Here is a 22,597-nt window from a genome sequence, read left to right on the forward strand (position 1 = left end):
GACAATGCTAGACCTCATGTGGCTGGAGTGTGTCAGCAGTTCCTGCAAGAGGAAGGCATTGATGCTCTGGACTGGCCCGCCCGTTCCCCAGACCTGAATCCAATTGAGCACATCTGGGACATCATGTCTTGCTCCATCCACCAACGCCACGTTGCACCACAGACTGTCCAGGAGTTGGCGGATGCTTTAGTCCAGGTCTGGGAGGAGATCCCTCAGAAGACCATCCGCCACCTCATCAGGAGCATGCCTAGGCATTGTAGGGAGGTCATACAGGCACGTGGAGGCCACACACGCCTCATTTTGACTTGTTTTAAGGACATTACATCAAAGTTGGATCAGCCTGTAGTGTGGTTTTCCACTTTAATTTTGAGTGTGACTCCAAATCCAGACCTCCATGGGTTGATAAATTTGATTTCCATTGATAATTTTTGTGTGATTTTGTTGTCAGCACATTCAACTATGTAAAGAAAAAAGTATTTAATAAGAATATTTCATTCATTCAGATCTAGGATGTGTTATTTTAGTGTTCCCTTTATTTTTTTGAGCAGTGTATATACTACATATAATATATACTGTATATATAATATATACTGTATATATTTCAATTTTTAGTTATTTATTTATAGTTATTTATTTAATGTATTTTTTTGCTGTCTGTTGGGCCCCCCATGGGCCTGTGCCAAGGGGCTTCAGCCCCAGTAAGCCCCTGCATTAAACCGGCCCTGGAGACACCCCATTCATGAATATGGAGCCCTTTCATTGGTGGTGACCTCAAATAAATTCCAGTATCGCCACAGACATCGAGGCAGGGCAGCCATTTTGTGACCCCAGGTAGATTTGAACTGAAAAGCAATTCCTAACATTCTTACTGAAGCACAATATGGCAGCCAGAAGGGACGTGTACTGTCACGGAACAGAGCTAGGCTAGCTTTCTAGTACAGAGGCTCGTGAGACAGGGTCAATTCTTAACAAAATAGATTTTATGGACTATAAGGTAACAACATAAATGATCTCTTCAAGAATCAAACTTAAATGTTCATCAAATAAAACTTGCAAACAGAGCTCCCTCAGTCCTCTCCTCTGTAGTGAGGGATACCAGTTGCTGATATATGTAGTGGCTGATTGAGTAGCCGGTCACACCCTTAACGAGCCTATTGAAGTCAGCTGTGCCTGTGTTCATTTTCAAGCCAGCGGCTTGTTCCAAGCTGACTACATGGCCTGTGGTGCTGGTGAGGGTGTGGACTTTTAGTGGCTGCCCCTCACTACCCCACACACACGGAGGCACCTTTCAAGTTCCCTTGAAGCAGATCCCAGAGCTATCTATGAGCGCTAATCTGAGTTAATAGATTGCCCTTTGCGGTATAATCTTTCAGTTTAATGCTGCTGAATCCTTCCACTGAGGTTCACTTGGGGGACATTCAAAATGAATTCCAGATTGTGAGGCAAATTGTGAATATATGTTGAAGGTCAACTGCACAGACAACTTCTTTAAAAGAGACTTTCTAGTAGATGCACATTGCGTAACGTCAGTTGACCACACTCAAATGCATGCTAATGTTGTTTACTTCCCGAAAAGCCATTCTGGCAACTTCTCGCAGCAATTTGGCTGAAAATGACCATAATAAAGAATACAAATAGGGTTTCGTTCCAAAATTAGAGTAAATTAGTGCACTACCCATAGGGCTCTGGTAAAAAGTAGGGCGCTATATAGGGAATATGGTGCCATTTGGAATGAGTTTTAGCTTGTGCTGCGTCATGATGTATTCATTGTAGAGAATTAGAGTAATGTAACGTTTACTGCAATGTTTTGTACTCTAGTTGTAATCTAACAGGCATTTGTACTTGTACTACCGCAGGCTAACTCCCTTGTGGTAGGCTAAACGCTTTTTAAGAAAGAAATAGAGCACAATAAGATGTAAAAGAGAAGATAAACTTAGGCTACATTTACAAACAAAACATCTCAACAGCGTTCAAACCAATTCAACCAAAAAAAACGTCCATTAATTATAATCCACATAATAATTCACATTTCCTGTTGCTGCAGGATTATTTTCCTACTGTAGCAAACTGGCTCAAATTAAGATCCTACATCTGTACATAATGCATTTGATACAGTCAATCAAAGATGCTATCAAACTAAATGATGCTTAATAATAAGCTGTGACCTTGTAGGACACTCAGGATCAATCTGGAGGGTACTTCATTCACAACAGGAATACAAGACTGCTAATATTCATGTAGCTGTACACTTTCTCTACTAGCCACTCATACTCACTTACCATATCTCCCTCAGTCATCTTCCTTTATGAGGACCACAATGGGAATGGTTGCATCAGAAATGACACTCCAATTCCTATATGTCGTTGCACTGCTTCTTTTTGTTGACACATAGGGAAGTAGTGCAAAAGGGAACAGTCTGGCATTTGGGATGCAAACTATGCCTACAGTGAATCAATCAAATGTATTCATAAAGCCCTTTTCATATCAACAGAAACCCAGCCTAAAACCCCAAAGAGCAAGCAATGCAGATGAAAAAGCACAGTGCATAGGAAAAACTCGCTAGAAATACAGGAACCTAGGAAGAAACGTAGAGAGGAACCAGGCTCTGAGGGGTGGCCAGTCCTCTTCTGGCTGTGCCGGGGGGAGATTATAAGAGTACATGGCCATTAAGGCCAGATCGTTTTTCAAGGTGTTCAAACGTTCATAGATGACCAGCAGGGTCAAATAATAATCACGGTGGTTGTAGAGGGTGCACAAGGAGTAAATGTCAGCCGAGCATTCAGAGGTTGAGACAGCAGGTGCGGTAGAGAGAGAGATTACACAGATCCACAAAGAATTCGAAAACAAACCCAATTTTGATTAACTCTGTTGGGTGAAATACCACAGTGTGACATCACAGCAGCAAGATTTGTGACCTGTTGCCACAAGAAAAGGGCAGCCAGTGAAGAACAAACACCATTGTAAATACCACCCATATTTATGTTTATTTATTTTCCCTTTTGTACTTTAACTATTTGCACATAATATGACATTTGAAATGTCTTTATTCTTTTGGAACTTTTGTGAGTGTAAAGTTTACTGTTCAGTTTTATTGTTTATTTCACTTTTGTTTATTATCTACATCACTTGCTATGAAATGTTAACATATGTTTCCCATATGGGGGGGGGGTGGGGGGGGGGTGCGACACCTACTGAAGAGATGATTCTTCAGTAAAGACTTAAAGATCGAGACCGATTCTGGGCCCATCACATGGATAGGTAGACCATTACATAAAAATGGAGCTCTATAGGAGAAAGCCCCGCCTCCAGCTGTTTGCTTAGACATTCTAGGGACAGTAAGGAGGCCTTGGTCTTGTAACCGTAGTGTATGTGTAGGCAGTGGTGTAAAAAGAAGTAGTCTTTGGGGTATCTGTAACTTTACTCACTATGTATAATTTTTACCACATTTACTTCACTTCATTCCTAAAGAAAATTCTGTAATTTTGTCTTCATACATTTTCACTGGCACCCAAAAGTACTTGTTACATTTTGAATGCTTAGCAGGACAGGAAAATGGTCGTATTCACACACATCAAGAGAACATCCCTGGTCATCCCTACTGCCTTTTATCTGACAGACTCACTAAACACAAATGCTTCATATTAAGTGATGTCTGAGTGTTGGAGTGTGCTCCTGGCTATCAGTACATTAAAAAAGCAAGAGAATGGTGCTGCCTGGTTTGCTTAATTTAAGGAATTTTAAATGGTTTATACTTCTACTTTTACATTTCATGTTTAAGTATATTTTAGCAATTACATTTACTTTTGATACTTACGTATGTTTAAAACCAAATACCTTTAGACTTTTAATCAAGTAGTATTTTACTGGGTGACTTTCACTTTTACTTGAGTCATTTTCTATTAAGGTATCTTTACTTTTACTGAAGTATGACAGTTGAGTACTTTTTCCACCACTGCGTGTAGGTATGTACGGTAGGACCAAATCGGAGAGATAGGTAGGAGCAAGTACATGTAACGCTTTGTAGGTTAGCAGTAAACCTTGAAATCAGCCTTAGCCTTAACAGTAAGCCAGTGTCGAGAGGCTAGCACTGGAGTAATATGATCAAATGTTTTGGTTCTAGTCAACATTCTAGCAGCCGTATTTAGCACTAACTGAAGTTTATTTAGTGCTTTATCCAGGTAGCCGGAGAGTGCCTTCAGATAGTATTAATACCCCTTGACATATTTTTTGTTCATCCATCTACACACAATACCTCGTAATGACAAAGTGAAAACATGTTTTTAGAAATGTTGGTACATTAATTGAAATTATATACATAAATATCACATTTACATAAGTATTCACACCTCTGAGTCAATACATGTTAGAATCACCATTTGCAGTGAATACAGCTGTGACTCTTTCTGGGTACGTCTCTGAGAGCTTTCCACACCTAGATTGCGCAACATTTGCCTATTATTCATTTCAAAATTCTTCAAGCTCTGTCAAATCCGATGTTGATCATTGCCCCGCAACCCTTTTCAAGTCTTGCCATAGATTTTCAAGTAGATTTAAGTCAAAACTGTAACTCGGCCACATAGGAACATTCACTGACTTCTTGGTAAGAAACTCCAGTGTAGATTTGGCCTTGTGTTTTAGGTTATTGTCTTGCTGAAAGGGGAAAGTATTCCTGTAGGATTTTGCCTGTGCTGAGCAATATTCTGTTTCTTTTTTATCTTGAAAAACTTCCCAGTCCTTAATGGTTACAAGCATACCCAAAACATGATGCCGCCACCACTGTGCTTGAAATATGAAGCGTGGTACTCAGTAATGTGTTGTATTGGATTTGCCCCAAACATAACTATTTGTATTCAGGACAAAAAGTTAATTGCTTTCCCATATTTGTGCACTATTACTTTAGTGCCTTGTTGGAAACAGAATGCATGTTTTGGAATATTTTTGTGCTGTACAGGCTTCCTTCTTTTCACTCTGTGAATTAGGTTAGTATTGTGGAGTAACTACAATGTTGTTGATCCATCCTCAGTTTTCTCCTATCACAGCAACTCTAACTGTTTTAAAGTCACCATTGGCCTCATGGTGATATCCCTGAGCGGATTCCTTCCTCTCCTGCAACTGAGTTAGAAAGGACGCCTGTATCTTTGTAGTGACTGTATGTACAGTATTGATACACCATCCAAAGTGTCATTGATTACTTCACCATGCTCAAAGGGATATTCAATGTCTGTGTTTTACCTATCTACCAATAGGTGCCCTTCTTCGCAAAGCATTGGAAAACCTCCCTGGTTTTTGTGGTTGAATCTGTGTTTGAAATTCACTGCTCGACTGAGGGACCTTACAGATACATTTTATGTATGGGGAAAGATACAGTAAGAGGTAGTCATTTAAAAATCATGTTATACACTATTATTGCACACAGAGTGAGTCAATGCAACTTATTATGTGACTTGTTAAGACGCCTATCCCCTAAAAGCAAACTTTTACTCCTGAACTTATTTAGGTTTGCCATAACAAAGGGGTTGAATACTTATTGACTCAAGACATTTCAGCTTTTCATTTTTTATTACGTTGTAAAATGCTCTAAAAGCATCATTCCACTTTGACATTATGAGGTATTGTGTGTAGGCCAGTAACCAAAAATCTAAATGTAATCTATTTTAAATTCATACTGTAACACAACAAGGTGTGGAAAAAGTAAAGGGGTGTGAATACTTTTGGAAGAATACCTTGATGATGTAATTCATGTATATATTCTTTCTTTCCAATCTATGTTATGTAAAAAATGAAAATTGAATCAAATCATTCTCCTCTGCAGGTACAACTGGAAGACAACGGAGTGGACCGAGTGCAGGGTGGATATGTTGCTAAGCCAACAGGACCGTCGTCGTGGTAACCTAACTGGGCTGTGCGGGGGCGGAGTCCAGAACCATGAGGTGTACTGTGTCCAGGCAACCAGCGCCGACCCTGCCTCAAGCTCTCTCAATAGCAAGGAAGGTAACCTGACCAGCATGCAACTGTCCTTTATCCCCAATGTGTAATCTTTCTCCCATTCTGATAACTCATGCCCTTCTCCCATACTAGGTCATCTCTCTCACCAGTCGTGTGTCTATAGAAAGCCCATATCCATTGTGTCCCCTTTTTTCCCTCCCATACTGATGATGCCTTGTCCGATTGTACAGATCTCTTCCACCTCGTGCACTGGAGACTGAGCACTTTTGCTAAGGCCGCACTCATGCCCTTACGCAATAGTAAGAAATTCAATGGGATACCCTTGCCAGCCAAAATTCATGCACTAACGGTGCAGAAGTGTAGAGAATAGGAATGGGGTCGAAGAATGTGTTTCTCCATCCGGGGATCTTTGGAGATCCTAGAAGCCTTGCACTACTCACAATTGGTGCATCCCTTCTGAAAACAATTCTGTAAAAACAATGGTACCCCATGTGAGAACAGTTCCTGACCTGGTGATACTAGATATCATTGGATGCATCCCAAGTGGCACCAGATTCCCAATATAGTCCACTACTTTTTAACAGGGCAATTAGTGTTATAGTCAAAAGTAGTGCCCTATGTAGGGAATATAGTGCCATTTGGTAGGTAACCATTGCCTGTCTGACAAACACCCAATGTCAATATGACAGGGCAGCATATCCATACAGTCAGCAGAAGCAGTAATAACTCTCTCTGTCCCCAGATAATGTAGTAACTGTGTTCCCAGATAATGTATTAAAACTGTTCCCATTTCCTTGGTAATGTTACACACATGAATGCACAAATGCAAGCACACACACACGCATGCCCCCCCCCCCCCCCCCCAGGCTATCAGACTGTTGAACAGCCATCACTAGCCGGCTACCTGTCCTGCACCTTAGATACTTTTTTTTGCACACATACTCTCACACACACGAACCTCACACACACACCTCATACACACACATACACACACACACACTCACACACAAGCATTCTCCCATACTCACATACACATACACACACACACACTGTCCCATGTGTATAGAGACCTTGAACACTGGACACTTCCTGTTTCTTTCATACTGTTTTTCACACTGTGTATTCATATAGTGTATTCTCCAAATAGCTCATTCTAGTAGCTCTACTACTGTACATTGCATTTTAGTGACACTGTTTATACCCACTGCATATTTATATGCCTGATTCTCAACATAGCTCACTGTAATATATCTACTGCTGTACATATCATTCCTAGTATATCCTTTCGGTGTATATACACATAGATTGCATTTGGATTACTGATACAGTGTTATTCGGATTGTTAATTGCATTTGTTATGATGTTTCTTGATTTCTTGTTTTTAGTTTTTTGCTTATTTGTGTACTTGTTTGACATTTACTGCACTGTTAGGAGCAATTAACACAAGCATTTTGCTGCATCCGCTATAACATCTGCTAAACTGTGTACGCGACCAATACACTTTGATTTGATTTTAAACATCACAACTGTGGTGGAAGTACATGGTTTGATATGGCCCATGTTTTGTCATAGTTTGTCAACCTAGCTCCATAGTTTTTTTTTGTATTTTTACCCCCTTTTTCTCCCCAATTTCATGATATCCAATTGCGATCCAATTACGATCTTGTCTCATCGCTGCAACTCCCCAACGGGCTCGGGAGAGACGAAGGTTGAGTCATGCGTCCTCCGAAACATGACCCGCCAAACCGCACTTCTTAATACCCGCCTGCTTAACCCGGAAGTCAGCTGCACCAATGTGTCGGAGGAAACACCGTTCAACTGACGACCAAAGTCAGCCTGCAGGCGCCCAGGCCCACCACAAGGAGTCGCTAGACCACTGCACCACTCGGGAGGCCCTCGAGCACTCAGTTCCGATTCGACTTGTGCACTCACCCAAAATCATCTCATCTTTTCCGGCTCTGCACAGGGAGGTAGAGAGAGGGGAGGAAGGAACTGAGGCAGGGAGGAGAAAGATGCACGGACGGAGAGAAGAGAGAAAGAGAAAAAGGGAGAAAGGGAGAGAGAAAGCGCGCGAGAGAGAGTAAAAAGTGATAGTGAAAATGAGAGAGAGAGAGCAGTGGTGTGACATGAAATAGGAGTGTGGGGCACTACTTAGTCAGTGTATAAGGAAGTGACGTTGGCTGGTAGCGAGCCCATTTTTATCCAGCGCTTCCACGCTAACTCCCAGACTGTCCATCTGGTCAGGGGGCTCAACTGGCCACCGCTCACAGAAATTATTCAAATGATTCCAGCTGCTCTCAGACAGCCAGACAGAGGAGGCACTTTGCTGTACTGTTGAGGCTGTGATTGTAGTGGTATAAAGAGAAGGAAAATCATCAGACATCTAAACTGCAACTTGATAGATCTTTCAAATCTTGTGAGCGTCCTGTATTTTGAAGTGACAGGGTTATCTAGGTGACACAATTGATGGTAACAGCTGCAGAGAGAGAAAGGGAGTGAGAGAAGGATGGATAGAGAGGTAGAGTGAGAGAAGGATGGATAGAGAGGTAGAGTGAGAGAAGGATGGATAGAGAGGTAGAGTGAGAGAAGGATGGATAGAGAGGTAGAGTGAGAGAAGGATGGATAGAGAGGTAGAGTGAGAGAAGGATGGATAGAGAGGTAGAGTGAGAGAAGGATGATAGAGAGGTAGAGTGAGAGAAGGATGGATAGAGAGGTAGAGTGAGAGAAGGATGGATAGAGAGGTAGAGTGAGAGAAGGATGGATAGAGAGGTAGAGTGAGAGAAGGATGGATAGAGAGGTAGAGTGAGAGAAGGATGGATAGAGAGGTAGAGTGAGAGGTAGGATGGATAGAGAGGTAGAGTGAGAGGTAGGATGGATAGAGAGGTAGAGTGAGAGGTAGGATGGATAGAGAGGTAGAGTGAGAGAAGGATGGATAGAGAGGTAGAGTGAGAGGTAGGATGGATAGAGAGGTAGAGTGAGAGGTAGGATGGATAGAGAGGTAGAGTGAGAGGTAGGATGGATAGAGAGGTAGAGTGAGAGGTAGGATGGATAGAGAGGTAGAGTGAGAGAAGGATGGATAGAGAGGTAGAGTGAGAGAAGGATGGATAGAGAGGTAGAGTGAGAGAAGGATGGATAGAGAGGTAGAGTGAGAGGTAGGATGGATAGAGAGGTAGAGTGAGAGGTAGGATGGATAGAGAGGTAGAGTGAGAGGTAGGATGGATAGAGAGGTAGAGTGAGAGGTAGGATGGATAGAGAGGTAGAGTGAGAGAAGGATGGATAGAGAGGTAGAGTGAGAGGTAGGATGGATAGAGAGGTAGAGTGAGAGGTAGGATGGATAGAGAGGTAGAGTGAGAGGTAGGATGGATAGAGAGGTAGAGTGAGAGGTAGGATGGATAGAGAGGTAGAGTTAGAGGTAGGATGGATAGAGAGGTAGAGTGAGAGAAGGATGGATAGAGAGGTAGAGTGAGAGAAGGATGGATAGAGAGGTAGAGTGAGAGAAGGATGGATAGAGAGGTAGAGTGAGAGGTAGGATGGATAGAGAGGTAGAGTGAGAGAAGGATGGATAGAGAGGTAGAGTGAGAGAAGGATGGATAGAGAGGTAGAGTGAGAGAAGGATGGATAGAGAGGTAGAGTGAGAGAAGGATGGATAGAGAGGTAGAGTGAGAGAAGGATGGATAGAGAGGTAGAGTGAGAGAAGGATGGATAGAGAGGTAGAGTGAGAGAAGGATGGATAGAGAGGTAGAGTGAGAGAAGGATGGATAGAGAGGTAGAGTGAGAGAAGGATGGATAGAGAGGTAGAGTGAGAGAAGGATGGATAGAGAGGTAGAGTGAGAGGTAGGATGGATAGAGAGGTAGAGTGAGAGAAGGATGGATAGAGAGGTAGAGTGAGAGAAGGATGGATAGAGAGGTAGAGTGAGAGGTAGGATGGATAGAGAGGTAGAGTGAGAGAAGGATGGATAGAGAGGTAGAGTGAGAGAAGGATGGATAGAGAGGTAGAGTGAGAGAAGGATGGATAGAGAGGTAGAGTGAGAGAAGGATGGATAGAGAGGTAGAGTGAGAGAAGGATGGATAGAGAGGTAGAGTGAGAGAAGGATGGATAGAGAGGTAGAGTGAGAGAAGGATGGATAGAGAGGTAGAGTGAGAGAAGGATGGATAGAGAGGTAGAGTGAGAGAAGGATGGATAGAGAGGTAGAGTGAGAGAAGGATGGATAGAGAGGTAGAGTGAGAGAAGGATGGATAGAGAGGTAGATTGAGAGGTAGGATGGATAGAGAGGTAGAGTGAGAGGTAGGATGGATAGAGAGGTAGAGTGAGAGAAGGATGGATAGAGAGGTAGAGTGAGAGGTAGGATGGATAGAGAGGTAGAGTGAGAGGTAGGATGGATAGAGAGGTAGAGTGAGAGGTAGGATGGATAGAGAGGTAGAGTGAGAGAAGGATGGATAGAGAGGTAGAGTGAGAGAAGGATGGATAGAGAGGTAGAGTGAGAGGTAGGATGGATAGAGAGGTAGAGTGAGAGGTAGGATGGATAGAGAGGTAGAGTGAGAGGTAGGAAAGCATAGCAGCTGCCGTTACACATATTGTCCTTTCAATCCTTTCCTGTCAGCTCTATGGCACAATTACATCTTCCCCATCCACTTTTGGAATTCACTTTCTCATTCTACACTCTCTTCTCTCATTTTCCTTCTCAATCATCTCTCCTGTCTTCAAAACTAAACATTACACACCTGGTACAAAACATGAAATACACAGTTCTGGGTTATTATAGGGATCAACACAGAATTTGTCTAATCTCAGGCAATATACTGCTGAGTCTATGAAGCATTGTTCATAAATCTCCATCTCAGCTGTAACAGAGCAAAATCTTCAGTCTGATTTAAACTGATGTAATCTTGTTTTTTACTTTCAAGGCTGATCTTTTTTGTGATTTGTGATTTGACTGAGGCTGTGTGGTGTGTGTGTGTGTGTGTGCGTGTGCGTGCGTGTGTGTGCGGAGCAGTGGTGTCTCTGAACTCCCTACCGCCTCTCTGCCAGATTAGTCATATAAGCTTGTTGTGTTTGTACGCATTCTCAGTGGCATTAACATAGGAAAAAAGCTTTATTTGGACACAAAACTCCCTGTTTCAATCATTCTGGGGATTACAGCTGGCTTCAACAAACCCATGTTATGAATGCCAAAATGCTGCTGAAATGAAGTGTGCATAAGAAGCATTGATTATCTTAACCAACGCACGCACGCACGCACGTACGCACTCTCTCACACACAAGCACGCACACATATACACACACACAATAATATTTCTGCCAATGTAATAATACCACAGCTCATGTTTGGCTAAACAGAACAGATGTAGATACGTATTCCGTGGGGGTTCCGATATGGACAACAGGGAGAAGCAGCAGGGAGGGAGAGTGCAGGGAGCCAGTGAATCTGATGTTACTGTTCAGTTCTAGCCAGCTCTGTTCTGTTTGGTTGTAATCAATATGGATCCTTATTAGAAGGCCCATAGAGACATTCTGTAGCTAGCAGTAGAACGGCTGGCTGTGTGATGCCATCCGGAAGTACAGTTATAGATGATGATGGCATGGGTTGACAGAGAGTGGAGGAGAGTGGCGAGCCGCAGGTGTCTGGCTGGGCTTGGAGGGCCCCAGGAACCCCTCCGTGGTGTGGTGTGTAAGGCAGCGTAGAGACTAGACGAGACCATCTGGCAGGAGACAGAGCGAGAGACGCATGTGGCACCACAAACCAAGGTCACCCAGCACGGAGTCGTTCATTAATCAGCCCTTTGCTATTATGGAGGATGACAAAATACAGTAGCTACTTCAGTCCACACACACACACACAAACACACACACACACACACACACACACACACACACACACACACACACACACACACACACACACACACACACACACACACACACACACACTCACACACACACACACACACACACACACACACACACACACACACACACACACACACACACAGGTGTGACACACACACACACACACACACACACACACACACACACACACACACACACACACACACACACACACACACACACACACACACACACACACACACACACAGGTGTGACACACACACACAGGTAATATGAATGGCTGTGTTTTAAAACAATAGGTAAGCCTTCTAAAGTGGCGGAGGTAAGCCTCCATTCAAAACACTTTAAAGCACGTGTCAAACTCATCCCACGGAGGGCCGAGTGTCTGCAGGTTTTTGCTCCTCCCTTGTACTTGATTGATGAATTAAGGTCACTAATTAGTAAAAAAAGTCCCCTCACCTGGTTGTCTAAGTCTTAATTGAAAGAAAGAAATGAAAACCCGCAGACACTAGGCCCTCGATGGAATGAGTTTGACACCCCTGCTTTAAAGGATATGTAGCCTACTCCTCTTGATTGCTCCAACTCAGCTAGCATTGCCAGAGGGATTTTATAATTACTAAAATAGACTAAAATGCTTCACAGATTGACAAAACGGATTATCACTCGATAGGCACACACTTACACACATATTTTAAAAGACAGTATTCAAAGGACAGACCTTTGGCCAAGTGGTAGAAATTTGCATGTGAATGAGTCAGACTCAGGCTTCAGTCACAGCATGGTGATGGAGCGATGGGAATGACTCATCAGAGCAGTGACCTTATAGAGACTCACCTACTGCTCATTGCTTTATCCACCGTGTGTGTGTGTGTGTGTGTGTGTGTGTGTGTGTGTGTGTGTGTGTGTGTGTGTGTGTGTGTGTGTGTGTGTGTGCGTGCGTGCGTGCGTGCGTGCGTGCGTGCGTGCGTGCGTGCGTGCGTGCGTGCGTGTGTGTCAGTCATTGAGCAGCACCGGGCTGGCCTGATCTGCTCTTTGGGGAAAAAAGGCATTTGTTGTTTCAACTAGACTGGATTTGGAAGGATGACGAACAAATGAAAGGCCATACTGTTTGCTAAATGTTGTCTTGGATTTGAGATGGCGTGAGGGTAGGAATATTCATGACTATGAACATTCCTGTGGGGTTTTAGTTGGTGTGAGCTTTATTCATGACTGGTGGAACGATTCATGATTCATTTTCATCCATTAGACTGAAGTTTTAACCCACTACTCAGATGGAGAGGGCCAGGATAAAAGTAGGTAGATCCATAGTGACAGTAATAATACAGCTCAGTATGTCAACTATATTACATGTAAATATGGATAATCTCTAAGGTCATATCACTGTACAACTTAGATTTCCAACATCGTGTTATTGTATGTTTTCATACTTGTAAACAGTGACCTATGCCTGGTCCTGCCCTCAACATTACCTAGTTACGCCACATCTCCTGCCCTGTTCTGACATCATGTCTCTGTGGATCTCTCTGTGTTTCTAGCCTCCAGGCCCGTTGATGGTGACCTGTGCCTCAGCCCGCCCCCCAACACCACCCAGCTGTGCCACATCCCCTGTCCTGTGGAGTGTGACGTGTCCTCCTGGGGTGCCTGGGGACCATGCACCTTTGAAAACTGCCTGGACACAGCTGCCAAGAAAGGTGGGTGGAATACTGCTGTAATTGCGGTTATGCCTAGGCTTTAGCTTTGTGGGCTAACACAAGTCTTGACTTCGATACCCATTCAGTCAAATAGACGGCCATCTTGAAAGTATGGCATTGGAACACCACACACTGGGTGTAACAGTAATAGCTATACTTTAGTAATGATGAATATGATTTTTTTTCTTTTTATTACTCCGGGCTGGGATACAGCACCCAAAGAAGTATCAATACAGCACCCAAAGACGTATCAATACAGCACCCAAAGACGTGTCAGTACAGCACCCAAAGACGTATCAATACAGCACCCAAAGACGTATCAGTACAGCACCCAAAGACGTATCAGTACAGCACCCAAAGACGTATCAATACAGCACCCAAAGATGTGTCAATACAGCACCCAAAGACGTATCAATACAGCACCCAAAGACGTATCAATACAGCACCCAAAGACGTATCAATACAGCACCCAAAGACGTATCAATACAGCACCCAAAGACGTATCAATACAGCACCCAAAGACGTGTCAGTACAGCACCCAAAGACGTATCAGTACAGCACCCAAAGACATGTCAATACAGCACCCAAAGACGTGTCAATACAGCACACAAAGATGTATCAATACAGCACCCAAAAAATATGAATACAGCACCCAAAGATGTATCAATACAGCACCCAAAGACGTATCAATACAGCACCCAAAGACGTATCAATACAGCACCCAAAGACGTGTCAATACAGCACCCAAAGATGTATCAATACAGCACCCAAAACGTATCAATACAGCACCCAAAGATGTGTCAATACAGCAACCAAAGACGTATCAATGCAGCACCCAAAATGTATGAATACAGCACCCAAAGATGTATCAATACAGCACCCAAAGACGTGTCAATACAGCACCCAAAGACGTATCAGTATAGCACCCAAAGACGTATCAGTACAGTACCCAAAGACGTGTCAATACAGCACCCAAAGACGTATCAATACAGCACCCAAAACGTATGAATACAGCACCCAAAGATGGATCAATACAGCACCCAAAGACGTGTCAATACAGCACCCAAAGACGAATCAATACAGCACCCAAAACGTATGAATACAGCACCCATGGATGTATCAATACAGCACCCAAAGACATGTCAATACAGCACCCAAAGACGTGTCAATACAGCACACAAAGATGTATCAATACAGCACCCAAAAATTATGAATACAGCACCCAAAGATGTATCAATACAGCACCCAAAAATTCTGAATACAGCACCCAAAGATGTATCAATACAGCACCCAAAAATTATGAATACAGCACCCAAAGATGTATCAATACAGCACCCACAAATTATGAATACAGCACCCAAAGATGTATCAATACAGCACCCAAAGACGTATCAATACAGCACCCACAAATTATCAATACAGCACCCAAAGACGTATCAATATAGCACCCAAAGACGTATCAATACAGCACCCAAAGACGTATCAGTACAGCACCCAAAGACGTATCAGTACAGCACCCAAAGACGTATCAATACAGCACCCAAAGACGTATCAGTACAGCAGCCAAAGACGTATCAATACAGCACCCAAAGACGTATCAATACAGCACCCAAAGACATATCAATACAGCACCCAAAGACGTATCAGTACAGCACCCAAAGACGTATCAGTACAGCACCCAAAGACGTATCAATACAGCACCCAAAGACGTACCAATACAGCACCCAAAGACGTGTCAATACAGCACCCAAAGACGTATCAATACAGCACCCAAAGACGTATCAATACAGCACCCAAAGACGTATCAGTACAGCACCCAAAGACGTATCAGTACAGCACCCAAAGACGTATCAGTACAGCACCCAAAGACGTATCAATACAGCACCCAAAGACGTATCAGTACAGCACCCAAAGACGTATCAGTACAGCACCCAAAGACGTATCAGTACAGCACCCAAAGACGTGTCAGTACAGCACCCAAAGACGTATCAATACAGAACCCAAAGACGTGTCAATACAGCACCCAAAGACGTGTCAATACAGCACCCAAAGACGTATCAATACAGCACCCAAAGACGTATAGTAATTAACACAAGAGGAGTAAAATAAAATACACAAGAATGGAGCTATATACAGGGAGTACCAGTACCAGAACAATATGCAGAGGTATTTGAGGTAGATATGTACATGAAGGCAGGGTAAAGTGACTAGACATCAGGATAGATAATAACAAGAGTAAAATAAAGAATATAGTAGCAGCAGCAAATGATGAGTGTAAAAGTGTGTGAGTGTGTGCGTGTATGTACAGTATGTGTGTTTGTGTTGTGTCGGTATGTGTTTGTGTGTTGACAGTTAGTGCATTCGTCTAAAGATAGCTAGGTGGGACAACCACATCAGTATCACAGGCATAGTAGTTAACTTTTCCTCAATAAACTAGCTATCAGCAAAGTCAGAGCTTTAAAAGGTCAAGTGCAAGTGTTGGTTCAGTTTTTTATTTTTAGGTGGGGGGTATTTAAGATACTGTTTGAAGAGGTAGGGTTTCAGGTGCTTTCGGAAGATGGGCAAGGACTCTGTTATCCTAGCTTCAGGGGGAAGCTGGTTCCACCATTGGGGTGTCAGGACAGAGAAGAGCTCGGACAGGGCTGAGCGGGAGCTTGTCTCCGGCAGGGGTCGGATGGCCAAGAGACCAAAGGTGGCAGAACATAGTGCTCGGGTTGGTAAAGAGGGGCAATTCCTCTTGCTGCCCCGTAGGCAAGCATCATGGTCTTGTAGTGGATGTGAGCTTTGACTGGTAGCCAGTGGAGTGTACGGAGGAGTGAGGTGACTTGGGAAGGTTGAAAACCAGGCGGGCTGCAGTGTTCTGGATAAGTTGCAGGCGTTTGATGGCACCAGCAAGGAGCCCAGCCAACAGCGAGCTGCAGTAGTCCAGACCAGATATTACAAGGGAAAGGAGAAAACTGGTTGAGTGTCATCCGCATAGCGATGATAGGAGAGACCATGTGAGGATATGATGGAGCAGTGTGATTTGGTGTATAGAGAGAAGAGGAGAGGGCCTAGAACCGAGCCCTGGGGGACACCAGTAGTGAAAGTACGTGGTCCAGACACAGATCCTCTCTACTTGACCTGGTAAGAGCAGCCTGCCAGGTAGGATGCAATCCAAGAGTGTGCAGAGCCTAAGACGCCCAGCCCTGAGAGGGTGGAGAGGAGGTTCACGGTGTCAAAGGCAGCGGATAGATCTAAGAGTGTGCAAACAGAGGAGAGAGAGGCAGCTTTGGCAGTGCGGAGAGCCTCCGTGACACAGAGAAGAGCAGTCTCGTTTCAGTGACCAGTCTTGAAGCCTGACTGGTTAGGGTCAAGAAGATCATTCTGAGAGAGATAACGAGAGAGTTGATCAGAGACAGCTTGTTCAAGTGTTTTGGAAAGAAAAGAAAGAAGGGATACAGGTCTATAGTTTTTGACATCAGATGAGTCCAGTGTTGGTTTCTTGAGGAGGGCCATTTTGAAGTCAGAGGGGACGCAGCGAGTGGTCAGGGATGAGTTGATGAGGGATGTGAAAAGGTCTCCAGAGATGGTTTGGAGAAGGGAAGAGGGGATGGGGTCGAGCGGGCAGGATGTCCGGCGTATGTAGTGTTTGTGAATGTATGAGGCTTTTGTGTTGGTGTAACAGTGTAGTGTGTGTGAGTGAGTGTGTATGTGGTTTGTATGTATATTATAGTGAGTGTGCGTAGGGTCAGTGCAAGATAGAGTCAGTACAGACAGTTTGGGTACCATTAATTGACTATATAGCAGTCTGGATATTTAGCAGTCTTATGGTTTGGGGGTAGAAGCTGTCTCGGAGCCTGTTGGTCCGAGAGCTGATGCTCCGGTACCATTTGCCAACAGTCTATGGCTTGGGTGGCTTGAGTTTTTGCCAATTTTTCGGACCTTCCTCTGACACCGCCTGGTATAGAGGTTCTGGATGGCAGGGAGCTCGGCTCCAGTGATGTACCCTCTGTAGTGCCTTGCGGTCAGAGGCCAAGCAGTTGCCACACCAAGCACTGATGCAGCCAGTCAAGATGCTCTCGATGGCGTAGCTGTATAACTTTTGAGTATCTCAGGGCCCATGCCAAATCTTTTCAGCCTCCTGAGAGGGACGAGGCACTGCCGTGCCCTCTTCACGACTGTGTGGGTGTGGATGGACCATATTAAGTTCTTAGTGATGTGGACGCCAAGGACTCACAGTCACACACAGATACACATACATGCTGGCTGGCTCAGCCCTTAATTATTGCTGGTACAGGAACAGAACAGTGGCAGCAGCAATCTCTTAGCACCAACCCCCTTCATCACCTCCACCATGGTGACTAATGCATATTGACTCTACCCTAATGAAGCATCTCAAATGGAAGGGACGCCGAGAAATTGTCCCCCATGCATCTTAAAGATTGATTCACTCGCATCTCTCTCTCTTTCTCTATCTATCTCTCTCTCTCTCTCTCGCTCTCTCTCTCCCTCTCTCTCTCTCTCTCTCTCGCTCTCTCTCTTTCTTCTTCTCTGTGTCTCACACTACTGTACAGTATGTCATATAGCACACACACAACCTTGACTGGAGTGTGTGTTTGTCCGTACCCGTCTGTGTGTGTGTACACCCTGGCTCTCATTAGCCGAGAGAAGCAAACTCTCAGACCATCCTCTGGGCATTTCATGACAACGAGCTCTATGCAGCATCAACATGACCTGATCTCCCAGTATTAGTTCAATCAATGTTTGTCACTTTTTGTGTTGGCTGTCCAAATGGACTGTCTGCACACACACACTGTAATAGTGTCTATCCACCAGTATTTTATGGATTCTAGTAACATACTGCACTGTTTGTGGGAGATAGGTTTTCAAAATATTGGCTGGTTTCTTAGATACGTGTCTCAGCCGCGGCCTTTGAGATGCTACAACACCATACTGTAGTGGAGAAGTCATTATAGCCTACACTTTTCTCCATCAATATGTTTATCTGTGCAAAGAGTCCTCGGGCTCTGACAGGGTGGAAAGTGCTCAGTCAATCGGTTCATTTTGCTGTTCTTTACTGTGGTTCGACAGACAGTAGTGATATTAAAGAAAAAACCCTGTCTGGACCCCTATCCATTACCCCCTCTATTACACCCCCACCCCCTATGCCCTTCACCTTTCCTAAACCCTCCTCCTCTCCCCTTCTCTTCACACCCCTGTCCCTGTTCAACTAAACCCTCCTCCTCTCCCCTTCTCTTCACACCCCTGTCCCTGTTCAACTAAACCCTCCTCCTCTCCCCTTCTCTTCACACCCCTGTCCCTGTTCAACTAAACCCTCCTCCTCTCCCCTTCTCTTCACACCCCTGTCCCTGTTCAACTAAACCCTCCTCCTCTCCCCTTCTCTTCACACCCCTGTCCCTGTTCAACTAAACCCTCCTCCTCTCCCCTTCTCTTCACACCCCTGTCCCTGTTCAACTAAACCCTCCTCCTCTCCCCTTCTCTTCACACCCCTGTCCCTGTTCAACTAAACCATCCACCTCAGCCCTGACACCTGACAACACACCTCCATCCTCCAGCTGACCCTACTGATTAAATAGAGGGTTCGGGAAGAAAAGGACCGAATCTAAAATAATCAGAGGAAATATATCCACATCCACCTGAGTCCTCCAGTTCTGCTGGCTCCCCCATGGTCCTCCTCTCTTATCAGGCTGTAGCAACAGTGGGGATTAGACCCTGGGGCTGGGGGTAAGGTGACATTGGGCTGGGCAGGCAGGCGTTAACATAACACACACACATGCACGTACACAGGCACACACATACACACACCAGCAATCACCACTTGCATGTCCTTGAGCATAGCGAGAGGAAAGCCCTCGGCCTTTGAACAGCACAAATCCCAGCCGTATTAATGGATTGCTGCATACATTAGTATACATGAGTCACTTTGGGTAAAAGCCTGGGTTAATGAGGAGAGAATAATAATAGTCATTATGGGAAGCTGTTTCTCTAATGTATGCCATCTTCTGGGGCTTAATGGTCCTGTCGTGTTAAATAAATAAATACATAAATGTTATCATCAAAGCCAAGACACACTGTGACGGTAGCAGAAGAGAGGGGGAACTTCATGTACTGAAGTTAGACATTAAGTTGTGACTCCTTGAAAAACAAGTTAAGCTATCCTGAAAAGGGTTACCACAGAGGGGGAGGTTGATGTTGAGGGAGGCCCTGAAAAGGGTTACCACAGAGGGGAGGTTGATGTTGAGGGAGGCCCTGAAAAGGGTTACCACAGAGGGTGACTATACTTTATTTCAATGTTATTTGGGTTAGTAGAAGCAGATCATAGAATGGCATAATTATACAGCTATGTATGGTATACCTATATCTGTTTTCCTGTCTTTTCCTACCAGGGTTCAAACTGAGGAAGAGGAGTATCGTCAATGAGCCCACGGTAGGAACAGGAAGCTGCCCTCACCTGGTGGAGGCCATACCATGTGACGAGCCCAGCTGCTATGATTGGCTGCTGATGAAGCTGGATGAGTGTATCCCGGACAACGAGAGAGAGTGTGGACCAGGCACCCAGATACCACAAGTCCAGTGTGTCAACGGTGATGGTAAATAAATAAAGAGAGAGAGAGAGAGAGAGAGAGAGAGAGAGAGAGAGAGAGAGAGAGAGAGAGAGAGAGAGAGAGAGAGAGAGAGAGAGAGAGAGAGAGAGAGACAGAGAGAGAGAGAGAGAGAGAGAGAGAGAGAGAGAGAGAGAGAGAGAGAGAGAGAGAGAGAGAGAGAGAGAGAGAGAGAGAGAGAGAGAGAGAGAGAGAGAGATGGGTGACATAAGTCCATTGTATCGATGTGTTAATTACCGTGTAACAATGGATTTTCATGGTTTGTTCAGGGGTTGTGTTACAATACGTTTTGGGTGAATTGCGGCTCAGAGAGCCATATTGTTTTGGCTTTAGCTTTACTGCCTTAAACTGTGCCTGCAGGGGCTCGGCCTTAGACAATGCCCAATTGTGTGTGTGCGTGCGTGCGTGCGTCCGTCCGTCCGTCCGTCCGTCCGTCCGTCCGAAAGGGTAATTACTGTTTCTGTAGCAATCTTGTTTTGTGGATATTTATTATATTTATTGTTTGCCTTGATCCTAAGATTGCACAGAGCTATGGAGGCTTGTGTGTGCATGCCTGCCTGTGTGTGTGCGTGTGTAAAGCTTTGTGCTAAAGGGTTTGACTGCAGCCACACCAGCCATGGCGTGCTGCCTGATATCCCATGGGGCCAAGGGGCCAGGCACGAGCCACTGCTGGTCGTAATTGTGCTCGCTGAGACACACACAGAGCTGTGCTGGCACGGCCTGAGGAGGGACACACACACACACACAGGGACAGAGATAGATATACAGCACCTGCTTGTTCATGTTCTCTCCAAATGAAACTGGGCTACAGAGACAGAATTCAGTTAGCATGTGAGAGTAAATTAAGAAACAGTAACCACAGTGCTTGTTGCTTTTGGCAAGCACGGTTCTATTGGCTACTTGTAGTACTGTAGATGTCCACCATTTGAAGACTGAAGAGAGCACCTTTATTTGGTTGGTTGGTATAGTCTTAGTCTAACAGGGCACAAATTTAAATCCTTTACTTTCCTCATTCTTATTCACACACCAAATGACAACTCTACCATTGTCTCCTACGATGTAGATTGTTTTTCTAACAGTGCCGAACCAAGATGCTAAAATCAAAGAGATGCACAACTCCTCAAACCCGTCTTCACATAGATCGCATTATTCTCTGATCGTGTCTGACACAGAGCAAACATTTGTTATGGCATGTGTAATAGGTGCACTTTGGAAGGAGTGTAACTGAGGCGTTTTTTTATGTGGTTTGGGAGGTGAGCGTTTTAGTCAGGGAAAACCGAAGGGGCCTTGTGTTTTAGTCAGGGAAGACCGAAGGGACCTTGTGTTTTAGTCAGGGAAGACCGAAGGGACCTTGTGTTTTAGTCAGGGAAGACCGAAGGGACCTTGTGTTTTAGTCAGGGAAGACCGAAGGGGCCTTGTGTTTTAGTCAGGGAAGACCGAAGGGGCCTTGTGTTTTAGTCAGGGAAGACCGAAGGGTTCTTGTGTTTTAGTCAGGGAAGAGCGAAGGGGCCTTGTGTTTTAGTCAGGGAAGACCGAAGGGTTCTTGTGTTTTAGTCAGGGAAGACCGAAGGGTTCTTGTGTTTTAGTCAGGGAAGACCGAAGGGTTCTTGTGTTTTAGTCAGGGAAGACCGAAGGGACCTTGTGTTTTAGTCAGGGAAGACCGAAGGGACCTTGTGTTTTAGTCAGGGAAGAGCGAAGGGGCCTTGTGTTTTAGTCAGGGAAGACCGAAGGGACCTTGTGTTTTAGTCAGGGAAGACCGAAGGGACCTTGTGTTTTAGTCAGGGAAGACCGAAGGGGCCTTGTGTTTTAGTCAGGGAAGACCGAAGGGGCCTTGTGTTTTAGTCAGGGAAGACCGAAGGGTTCTTGTGTTTTAGTCAGGGAAGACCGAAGGGGCCTTATGTTTTAGTCAGGGAAGAGCGAAGGGACCTTGTGTTTTAGTCAGGGAAGACCGAAGGGTTCTTGTGTTTTAGTCAGGGAAGACCGAAGGGTTCTTGTGTTTTAGTCAGGGAAGAGCGAAGGGTTCTTGTGTTTTAGTCAGGGAAGACCGAAGGGTTCTTGTGTTTTAGTCAGGGAAGAGCGAAGGGTTCTTGTGTTTTAGTCAGGGAAGACCGAAGGGTTCTTGTGTTTTAGTCAGGGAAGACCGAAGGGGCCTTGTGTTTTAGTCAGGGAAGAGCGAAGGGGCCTTGTGTTTTAGTCAGGGAAGACCGAAGGGGCCTTGTGTTTTAGTCAGGGAAGAGCGAAGGGGCCTTGTGTTTTAGTCAGGGAAGAACAACGGGGCCCTTGTGTTTTAGAGATACAGTTTAGTCTCATTTCAATAATTTCGTTCACCCAAACTTAATTAAGTTCAGAATAATGGAGAAAATATGCATAGCTGACTTGAGAATTTAACAATGCAAATGATTAGAAGTGTGAGTTTATTTATAGAGGAATGAAGATGTGATTCACCTGTATAGAATCCCAATTCAATATATCTGAAATAGTTCATCTTAGTTTAAGATGATTAAATA

At 44.5% G+C, this 22,597-nt stretch overlaps 1 protein-coding gene across 1 annotated transcript in view; it reads left to right on the forward strand.

The window, feature by feature from the left end:
- Positions 1 to 22,597, forward strand: part of LOC120027047 (thrombospondin type-1 domain-containing protein 7A-like) — a 100,915-nt gene that overhangs the window by 39,774 nt on the left and 38,544 nt on the right. The window contains exons 8-11 of the mRNA XM_038971891.1: positions 5,813 to 5,991; positions 13,330 to 13,485; positions 19,875 to 20,078; positions 20,683 to 20,765. Of these exons, the coding sequence (XP_038827819.1) occupies positions 5,813 to 5,991; positions 13,330 to 13,485; positions 19,875 to 20,078; positions 20,683 to 20,765 (622 nt within the window). The remainder of the gene's footprint in view (positions 1 to 5,812; positions 5,992 to 13,329; positions 13,486 to 19,874; positions 20,079 to 20,682; positions 20,766 to 22,597) is intronic.

This window comes from Salvelinus namaycush, chromosome 32, assembly GCF_016432855.1.
Source record: "Salvelinus namaycush isolate Seneca chromosome 32, SaNama_1.0, whole genome shotgun sequence".
Taxonomy (NCBI): Eukaryota; Metazoa; Chordata; class Actinopteri; order Salmoniformes; family Salmonidae; genus Salvelinus; species Salvelinus namaycush.